Genomic DNA, 10589 nt, shown 5'->3' with positions numbered 1-10589 from the left:
TTAATTTGGGAGTAGATTATGCACTGGAGACAAACCTCACATGATTCGGTGTAGGATTTGTAGAAAGAAAAGAAAGAGCTAAATGGTAATGTAATTCAAAATATAAATGAGTAGGGTCTCAATGTTAGAACAAAGAAAGGGAGTGGACCATAAATTAGGTATGATAGAAGCCAAGTTGTGGGGATGGGGAAAAGTAAATTGCTATAATAAAAAAAATCAATTAGCAAAGAAATGAAAAGCAAATCACTCGCAACATTTTGTCTATTATACAATTTTTTTATACATTTTACTTTAATAAATTTTAGAAAAAGAAAAAGAAAAGCATTAGGAAAGAGTGGAATAATAGGCCTCACATGTAAAGAAAAGAATGCTTCTGATTTTGAGTTATTTCTTTTTTAGTCTTTTATGGTTTCAATTTACTATTTTTAAGGATAATCGTTTCAAATACTAGATTTTGGTCTTTATTATTTCAAAATACTATTGTATTTGTCATTTTTGACTCAATAAAAAGGTGAGTTGACTGTTAAAATTATATTAAAATAACAATTGGCAAAAATATATTTAAAAAGATGTGTAATGTGTTTATTTAATTCAGTGTTGTTTGAGTAAATAATTTCTCTCTCTTATTATTATTATTTTTTTTTTCTAAAAGAAGTATTGTCATTTTATTATAAATTTAACAATCAACTAAACTTTAATAAAGTGTGTATATATATATATATATTGAAATGAGAAAGATCAAAACTCTAGTATTTAAACAATAGTAAACTGATGAAATCTCAGGAATTAAAAAGGAATTAAATCTCTTATTTCTTGCTCAAAATATGGCTAAAGATGTAGACTCCTTTAATACCATTAGATAAAAGAAGGTTGCTCAATTATCAACATCAAAGCAATGGTCCTCCAAATTCTTATTCATTCAAAGATTTTCATACTCATTTCATAAAATTCTTTTACTTAATAAACATAAAATATGACTAATTTTATAAAACTTAGAATATTAGAAGTCTAAATATATTTAAAGAGTGTCGTTATTTGAGCTCCAATAAATCACTTTCTAAGCTCCAATTTTAATAAAAACTAATAAAATTCAAATATATATGAATTTCATTACAAATTTATAGAAAAGTAAGAGTAATTCAACTATATATTTTGAATAAGTTTGTAATCAAGAGGATTTGGGGACAAACATGTAAGAATTTAATTATGTGAACTATAATAACATTAAGATTTAACTTGTCATATCAGCTGATAATGAGTTTTTTTATGGTAATTTTAGTTTAATATTTAATTTTAATTTTTAAAAAAAAAATTGATTAAAGGGGCTTACAAAGAATTTGGACGAGGTTTAAATAACACCATTATATTTTAATAGGGAAGTGATTTTTAATCCCCATCAAATTGATCAACATCCACTACTTTAATTTTTTTTTTTAACAATTTTCACCTTAATGAAAATTATTACAAAATGACATAATAATTTCTAGATGTACTTATACTCTACTTTATATTTTTCTTTAATTCTTAATCATAAATCCTAACTCTAAAACTTCTATATCATTGAAACATTTTTTCTATTTCAAATATTTCTTTGTTCGATAAAAATATATTATTAAAATTATAGAGAAAATAATCAAACAACGGAATGAATCTGAATTTGAAAAAGAAAAAGTAAGTTTCAAATTTGAAATTAGGAAAAAAAAAAAAGATTGAAAACCTAATTAAGTTGAAATTGGAGAAAAGGGGGTGCGAATAAAAACCCTAATTAAACATAATTAAGATATTTTCAATATTAACTAGAGTTTAAAAAATATTTTTTTTTTAATATAATAAATGTGTATTTAGCAATGAGAGCTATTGATCAATTTTATGAGGCTAAAAACCACTTTCCATTTTAAAAAAAGCCTAATTAAGTTGAAATTGAAGAAAAATGTTGTCTTTGTTTCTCTATCATATTCATATTACAAATCAAAATGCATATTTGTTTCCTTATTTTCAAAATCCTATCATAAATTATTCAACTATTTTAATTTTCAAATAATCACCTAACTCTACCTAATAATAATATTTCAAAAAATATTACTCCAAATAACTAAACAAACGTGCTTGTTTCCCTATCCTATTCTTATTCCAAATTAATATGCATATTTGTTTCTCTATTTTTAAAATTTTATCCTAAATTATTCAACTATTTTTTATTTTCAAATCCTACATCGTAATAACTAGACCTGGCAAACAGGCGGGTGTACCCGCGGGTTAACGGGTACCTGTACCCAACGGGCGGGTACGAGTAACACATATTTTGACCCGTGAGAATCTGCCCGTACCCGGCCCGCCCGTGACTTTTGCGGATGGACTGAGTACTACCCGCGGGTACCCGTGGACCCGCAAATTTGAAATTTAAAAAAAATAAAAATAAAACTTATCACTCGGTATTCCAGATCTTTCCACAACCTTCCTCTCTTCCTGTGGGCTACCTTATATCTCCTTTCCAATTCTCTCCCCACAATTCCATAATTCACTTATTCAGATTTCTCTCCAAGCTTTCTTCACTTCTCTGATTTTTCGCTTGCTGCCATGGCCTCTGAAGCTGAAACTCCTGAGATTTCTTCTTTGTTTGAGCGACTCTTGAGGCACAGAGATATGTCTTTGTTTCTTCCCTTTATTTTGGGTTTCACGGGTAACATCTCCACGAGAGAGAGTAATCCTGAACACACAGATCAAGAAACAAATACGAATTCGAGTGAGAGAATTATTCTAATTAACCCTTTGACTCAAGGAATGGTGGTGATTGAAGGAACGTCAAGTTTGGATTCTTTGATGAGGAACTTAGTATCCAAAGATGGTCAACCGCCAGCTTCCAAGGCGTCTGTGGAGGCTATGCGGAGTTTCGAGATTGGTGATAGTGAAGATGAAAAAGAAGGGGAAATGGGTGAGTGTGTAGTGTGTTTAGAAGAGTATGAGGTTGGTGAGATGGGGAAAGAGATGCCATGTAAGCATAGGTTTCACGGTAAGTATATAGAGAAGTGGCTTGGGATTCATGGGTCGTGTCTTGTTTGTAGATACAAGATGCCTGTTGATGAAGATGAAATTGGTTACAAGAGAGATAAGCAAAGGAGAGAGGTTTGGGTCAACTTTTCTTTTAATAGTGGTAGGAGAAGTGGGGATTCCGATCCTAAATCTAATCAAACTCAGAATCAAACTTCTCCTGCAGCAGATTCTGAGTCTGCTGATGTCTCTTCTTCCCCAAGCGAGAGAGAAAGAGAAAGAGAGACTGTGATTTGAAGTAGATTGTAGAAAAATAAATTTTCACGGGTGACCCGTACCTGCACGGGCGGGTACGGATCATGAAAACGTCGACCCGTGAGATTTTTTCACCCGTGACCCGCTGTTACCCGGACCATACCCACCCAACCCGCCCGTTTGCCAGGTCTAGTAATAACCACCAAATTCTTCCTAAAAATAATATTTCAAAAGTACTACTCCAAATAACTAAATAAACGATTCTACCCTATCCTATCCTTATCCTACCCAAAATACATATTTGTTTCCTTATTCTGAAAATCCAATTCTATTTTATTCAACTTTTTTAAAACCCCTAGATTTGTTAATTTAACTAAATACCCCCAACAATATATAAATTGACAAAAACACCCCAACCCACCCACATATTCCCAACAGCTGACTACCGGTTGCCGGTATTTAATGGGTGAGTGGGAGTGTTTTTGTTAATTTTAAAACTTTTATTGTAGAGGGTTTTTAACTAAATTAACAAATATAGGAATTAAAAGAGAATCTTACCAAACACATTTTCAAATTCAAATTTTAACAAACACATTTTCAAATTCAAATCTTAACAAACACATTTTCAAATTCAAATCTTACAGACACATTTTCAAATTCAAATATTACCTCGTAATATTAACCCAAATTAACTTTTTCAAAAATACAACTCAAAATAATAAAACAAACACATCAGTTGGGTGGTTATTACGAGGTAAGATTTGAAAATTAACAAAAATTCCCTTCTAGGTTTGTTAATTTACTAAACACCCCTGTAATAAAACATTAAAAATTAACAAAAACACCCCCATCCACCCATTAAATACCAACAGCCGGTCACTATCGCCGGAGGGTGGCCGTATTGGCCAGTCGTGCACCGATATGACATTTTTCAACCAGATTCATCATGGATATAGTCGGAAAAGGTCAGATCTACAGCTAGATCTGACTGTTGAGGACCAGATCTGGCTGCGTTTGGTCGTCAACGACGGCTATATCTTGGTCGTCGTTGACAACTAGCTACTGACAAAGATCTGGCAGTCAATTTCCAAATCTTTGGCCGTAGATCAGATCTGGCCTAGCTAGATCGGTGCACTACCGGCAAGATCCAGCCAGTAGTACGCCATTATACCAAATTTTGGCCACCTGATGACGGTGGTGGCCAGAATCTGGCAAATATGGGTGGGTGAGGGTGTTTTTGTCAATTTCTAAATTTTTTTTTTGTGTTTAGTTAAATTAACAAACCCAGGAGGTTTAAAAATAATTAAATAAAATAAAATAGGATTTTCAAAATAGGGAAATAAATATGTATTTTGGAAAAAAATAGGAATAGGATAGTGTAAAAAAAGGGAAACAAACGCACCCCCTAGGCTTCATTTGGTTCATTATTTGATAATTTTTAGAATAGTATTTTGAAAAAAAAAAAGTAAAATTGGGTTATTTTCACGAGAAATGTAATTATTAATGTTTTGGAGATGAATAAAGTAGAATAAGATTTTGAGAATATTGAAACAAATACATTTCGAGTTTTTAGGATATAATAGTAAAATATGATAGGGATATAATATTGAAACAAAGGATATTTAAATCCTATCTAAAATAATAAAACACACAGACTCAAATAGGGCTGGTTAACGAACCGAGCCGCTCGCTAGCCGGCTCGGCTCGAGTCTAGCTTGGTTCATATGGTTTCAAGCCGGCTCGGCTTTGTTTGTGAGAGAGAACGAGCCGAGTTCGAGCCTGCCTCGAATAAGTGGGGGTTTTTTGAGGGTTTTCTAAAGTATAGGAGATTAAACTAAAATTTCAAATACAAAAAGTTCTAAAAAATGACAAAGACCCCCTGATTTTAAAATCCCTAAAATTGTCGACATAACCTCTTTGCCCCTAAAAAACCAAACCCATGCAATTTTCAACTGATTTTCCAGCCGTCTTTGGTGTGCTTCGTCATCGTCGTTGATACCATCTGATTCGCCTGAGTGTTGTCGGCGTCGAATACTCCATCTACCCTTTCAACTCTCGCCGTGAAACACTGAAACCCAATCCACCACCAGGCTGTCGCCATCGCCCAATGCCACGATGTCGCCGTTGCCCAACACCACGCTATCATCATTGCCGTCACCCACTGTTGTGCCTTTTTATTGTTGTCATCGTCGTCTGGTTATTGTTGTCACCGCCTAATTCTCGTTGTCGCGCTCGTGTTGGAGTTGCCTATTGTTCCTGCTATCAATCTCGTCGCCAATGCCTTTTGATTCCAACTTTTAGTAAGTTTTTTTTTAATCTAAATGAAAGCCACTGCATGAAACGATTAGGATGGAAGATGCAGCATGTGACTGATGAATCTGGGTCAATTTTGATGGCTTCGAAACATAACTTTGTTTAGTTTTGTATATATTTCTAATGCAAAGCGGATGTATTGCACTTGTGTATATGTACTTGCTAACTCGCGAGCCAGCTCAAACTAGGCTCATTAAACCACCTTGCGAGCCAAGCTCGAAATCTCTTCTCTCTTAACGAGTTCGAGCGGAGCCAAGAAATCAGCAGCTCGTTCAGCTCAGCTCGAACTCGCCTCCTCCCTTAACTAGTCGAGCTCGTTTAGCCGAAAACTCAGCTCGGCTCGAAAACAGCCCTAGACTCAAGAGCCCAAAATATATTAAAATCCAACAACTCACTTTACTCTTTTAACATTTTTTTTTTTTTTTTTTTTTTTGAAAAAATTGACCCGGGTCATCTGACATGGGCTTTTCGCCCCTAGCTATAATTTGGCCAACTCATCGCAACAAAACTTTACAAGTAATGACCAAAGAGTCAGCACCAATACACTACGGACACCAAAAAAGTTGCACTGAAATTCTGTACCAGCCTACGTGTAATGCGCGTCTGAATTTTTTTACAATTTTTTCTAGTGAACGGCCATCCATCAAATTTGGACGCCGTTCACTCACATGGACGCATGGACGGGCGTCCCCATTTAAAGGACGCCCGTCCATAATAAATACAATAAAAAATTTGCAAAACATTTGGACTGCCGTTCATGTTGTGGACGGTCGTCCCTTAATTTTGACGGTCCGTTAAGTTTGGACAGGCGTCCATAAGGAATGGACGCCCGTCCAAACTTAATTTGTTTTAAAAAAATAAAATAAAAAATTTGGACGCCGGTCCATAAATTGTGGACGGGCGTCCCTTAAGTTTGGACGGGCGTCTGTAACTAATGGACGCCCGTCCATATTTCTCTCTCATATTCTATTCTAGTTCATTCTTCTTCTTCTTGTTTTGTTTGAGTACAAGTTTTGGCCAAAATGAGAACGCTAGTTACCCGGGATGATGATAAGATTACTAAGGAAAAGAAAGAAGAAGAGAAGAAGCCGAACAGAGTTTCGTTGCTAAAACTATTTACATTTGCAGATTTTTACGACTGTGTGTTAATGGCTTTGGGATCAATTGGTGCAATTATTCACAGGGTTTCAGTTCCTGTTTTCTTTATATATTTCGGGAAGATGATCAATATTATTGGATTGGCTTATCTTGCCCCCAAAATAGCTTCTCACAAAATTGCGAAGGTATCCAAAATTCTTCAAGAATCTGTAAATTACTTCATCTTTAACTTTCTAACTTATTTTTGTTGCAGACTCGTTGGATTTTGTATATCTCAGTGTGGCAATTATGTTTTCATCATGGCTAGGTAACGACAAATTTTGTTTTCACCTCTATTTATCTTATTTAATTAAATTTTGATTGATATATTGAATGTTTATATGTCATATAGAGGTGGCTTGCTGGATGTACACCGGAGAGCGGCAGGCAGTGAAAATGAGGATGGCGTATTTAAGGTCAATGTTTCTGAAACTGATAATAGGTGATGCAAGGAGAACCAAGCTCTTGCCTAATCAATTTTGATGGAATTGTACGTAGATCTTGACAGATGGTATAGTTGTAATGGTACTAAAGTTTCATGATTTTCTGAATGGGAATGGCTTGGAGCAGCCGCCACTACCGCTGCTACTGCTGAAATTGGCTCTGATGAGTATACTCTCATCACCACGATAGGTATCTTAAGGGAGAATGGACTGTTTTATATGATTTCAGTTGAAGTGAAAAGTGGAGGAAGATGAGCGCGTTCCGTAAAGAATTAAGTTGCATAGTCTGAAGGCAATCGAATATCGGCTGGGTGAGAAAATAACACTAAAAATTTGTTCATTCGTTGTTCTTTTATTTCTTCTCTTTTCTTTGCACTGACCCAACAAACTCTTAAGTGAAACTCAAAACGAAGACAACCCCAGCTGGGTATCTTCCCTTTTCTATTCCATCTTTGAAAATTTAAAATTCATCCGATCTCTTCCATCTTTACTATCTCAACAACACTACTCCTTAACTCAGTCACAATGGCAACCCAAGAAGTGGAGAAGAAATCACAAGACACAGTGAAGGTGAAGTCACCGGAAAAACCCACGTCAAGCCCAGCAAGATAATAGGAAGAAGAGAATGCCAATTGATTACCTTCGATCTTCCATATCTAGCTTTTTACTACAACCAAAAGCTGCTTCTTTATAAGGGTAACGAAGAGTTCGACGCCATGGTTGAGAAACTCAAGGACGGGTTGAAGGTTGTTCTGGAAGAGCTTCATCAGCTGGCTGGGAAACATAGGAAAGATGAAGAGGGAGTTTTTAGAGTGGAGTATGACGATGAAATGGAGGGCGTTGAACTGAGTGAAGCGTGGCTGAAGAGATCGGAGTGAAAATGTCAAGAAAATTCCAGTTTCTTGACATTTTCATGAATTTTAAATTTGATGTTTACACAAGGGACGACCGTCCCTTAAGTGTGGACTGCCGTCCATACATAATGGACGGGCGTCCATTAGTTACGGACGCCTGTCCAAACTTAAGGGACTCCCGTCCAAACTTAAGGGACGCTCGTCCACAATTTATGGACGGGCGTCCAAATTTTTTATTTTATTTTTTAAAACAAATTAAGTTTAGACAGGCGTCCCGTATTTGCGGACGCCCGTCCAACATTAAGGGACGGCCGTCCACAACCTATGAACGGCCATCCATAATGTTTTACAAATTTTTTTATTGTATTTTATTTATGGACGGACGTCCTTTAAATGGGGATGCCCGTCCCTTGTATATGGACGGACGTCCATGTGAGTGAACGGCCGTCCAAATTTGATGGACGACCGTTCACTAGAAAAAAATTATAAAAAAATTTAGACGCGTGTTACACGTAGGCCGGTATAGAATTTCGGTGTTACTTTCTCGGTGTTCGTAGTGTTATTGGAGTCAGCACTCTTATGATCATCACGAGACATGCTAAATTATAACATTGACGTGTCAATCATCTGCTTTACAATGTAAATTATAAAATGGACATGGCGATCAACTACTATGATGTTTGGTTGTAGACTATAGTGATTAGTGAGTCAACAAAGTTTCAATCAAATTTTGTATGCTTAGGGACTAATGATAATACTATTGCATAATCTTTAATATGATAGAATTGGAGGTGAATCTGACTCTTCATCCAATAAAGCTTTGCTGAATGAAATGATTACTTTCTTGAGCATGTTTAATCGATGTGGGACTTCAACATAATTAAGTTTTGATTAAATTTGTTAAGTGCTATAAACTTTGGATAAGAATTAATGTCTAATGTGTAATTTGTAATTAATTTGTCACCATTATTTTGATGATCATATTCATATGTTTCACTTACAATAAAATAAATTATTATATTTTCTTGGTTATTAATAGGGATAGATACTAGAATTTTATCTAATCGGTAGTTTTAGGATCCCGAAAGATTTATTGAGGTGCATATAAGTTGATCCAGACACCTCAATCATTAAAAAAAAAAAATTATTATATTTATAAGAACAAAACCAATAACTTCAAAATATACAAGTAATTTATCATTTATTAGAAATCAATTATCTTAATAATTTGGATGAAGAAATAATAATATAATATTAATATTCTCTTCCAAGAATAAAGGTGGAAAAATAAAATAATTACTTCTTGACCTTAAGGGGGTGTTTGGTTCAGGAATGTTAGATTATTGGGAATGTTTGAGTACTAGAAAGATAGATTACCTTGAAAGATTACTGTGAATCNTATGTGGGAGGATATTCTGAAATTTGTGTTGGTTAAAAGTTGTAGGCCCTCAAAGACCAGTCTGTCTTTTCATTTTGTTTCAATTGTTTCTGTTCACTTCAGCAACATTACAATGAATATTCATCTTCATTTTATACCAAATTTCTATTTGAGAAACTTGTTTTTTGTTTACTGTTTTATTGGATAATTGCTGTGTGTATTCATGCATTTGTTGTGAGAAGTGCAAGTTGTGTTCTGGTTTGTGTGTGAGAAAGATGATTTGCAAAAGAGGTATTCATCAACTGGTATCAAAGTTATCGCTCTCTGGGGCATGGTTAATACCAGGATGGAGACTAGAGTTGATAATGTGGAGAAGGAGGTCACGGTGGTTCAAAGGGACATAACTAGGTTGACGGAGACTATTAATGCCATGAGAGAGATGATGGTTGAAATGCAAAACTAGATGAGAAGAAAAGATGAAGAAGGGGAAACTCTCTAGAGACAAGTGATTTTGGAAGAAGGGAACCACTCATGAACAAGGAACTCATACAACAAGGAGAACCACCATGATAATGAGCAACTTGGGAATGGTGGCTACAACCATGGCGATGGAGGGAATCAGAGAGATTGGGGTGGTCAGAGACTTGAGCCACTGATATTTTCTGGCGAAGGCCCATATGGCTGGATTTTTTGGGTTGAGCGGTATTTCTCAGTTAATCAAATAGTAAAGGAGCACAAGGTCCACTCAATGGCAATGTGTATGGAGGGAGAAGCCCTTCACTGGTACAAATGGACAAAGGCAAGAACTTCGTCGGTGACTTGGCTAGCATTCAAAGTCACTCTCTTCTATAAGTTTAGCAACACCCAGGAAATCAGTCCCTTGAAGTTGTTGATGTCGATGAAGTAGATCGGGTCTGTGCTAGATATCGTCAGCGATTCGAGGAAGTCGCAGCATTAATAGTTGGTGAGAGGGAGGACGTGCTCACCGTCACTTTCCTCAACGGACTGAAACCGGAGATCAAGGCAGAAATTAAACTTTAACAACCCAACATCCTAGCCCAGCCCAACTCATTGACTAATGTTACATTCTTGGCCCAAAGGGTGGAGGAAAGAAATATTGTTTTGGAATAGGCCCGTATGTAATTGGGCCACCAAAGGAGATCCATAACTAACTCAATTGGATCTAGGCAACGCAGCTTTGCAAATCAACCCAAGCCTAAT

The 10589-nt window shown here is 35.6% G+C and overlaps 1 protein-coding gene across 1 annotated transcript; it reads left to right on the top strand.

Moving 5' to 3' along the window:
* Positions 1-2571: 2571 nt before the first annotated feature.
* Positions 2572-3285, top strand: LOC116107703 (E3 ubiquitin-protein ligase MPSR1-like). The gene has a single exon (XM_031393993.1). It carries the CDS (start codon positions 2578-2580, stop codon positions 3283-3285), a length of 708 nt encoding a protein of 235 aa, XP_031249853.1. The 5' UTR covers positions 2572-2577.
* Positions 3286-10589: the final 7304 nt, after the last annotated feature.

The sequence above is a fragment of the Pistacia vera genome, unplaced genomic scaffold (genome assembly GCF_008641045.1).
Source record: "Pistacia vera cultivar Batoury unplaced genomic scaffold, PisVer_v2 Contig546, whole genome shotgun sequence".
NCBI classification, from domain to species: domain Eukaryota; kingdom Viridiplantae; phylum Streptophyta; class Magnoliopsida; order Sapindales; family Anacardiaceae; genus Pistacia; species Pistacia vera.
The sequence above is the reverse complement of the archived record's forward strand: the minus strand, read 5'-3'. Positions and strand labels throughout refer to the sequence as shown.

Coding starts and splice junctions, on each gene's coding strand:
- LOC116107703 (XM_031393993.1), top strand. CDS start 2,578: ATGGCCTCTGAAGCTGAAACTCCTGAGATTTCTTCTTTGTTTGAGCGA.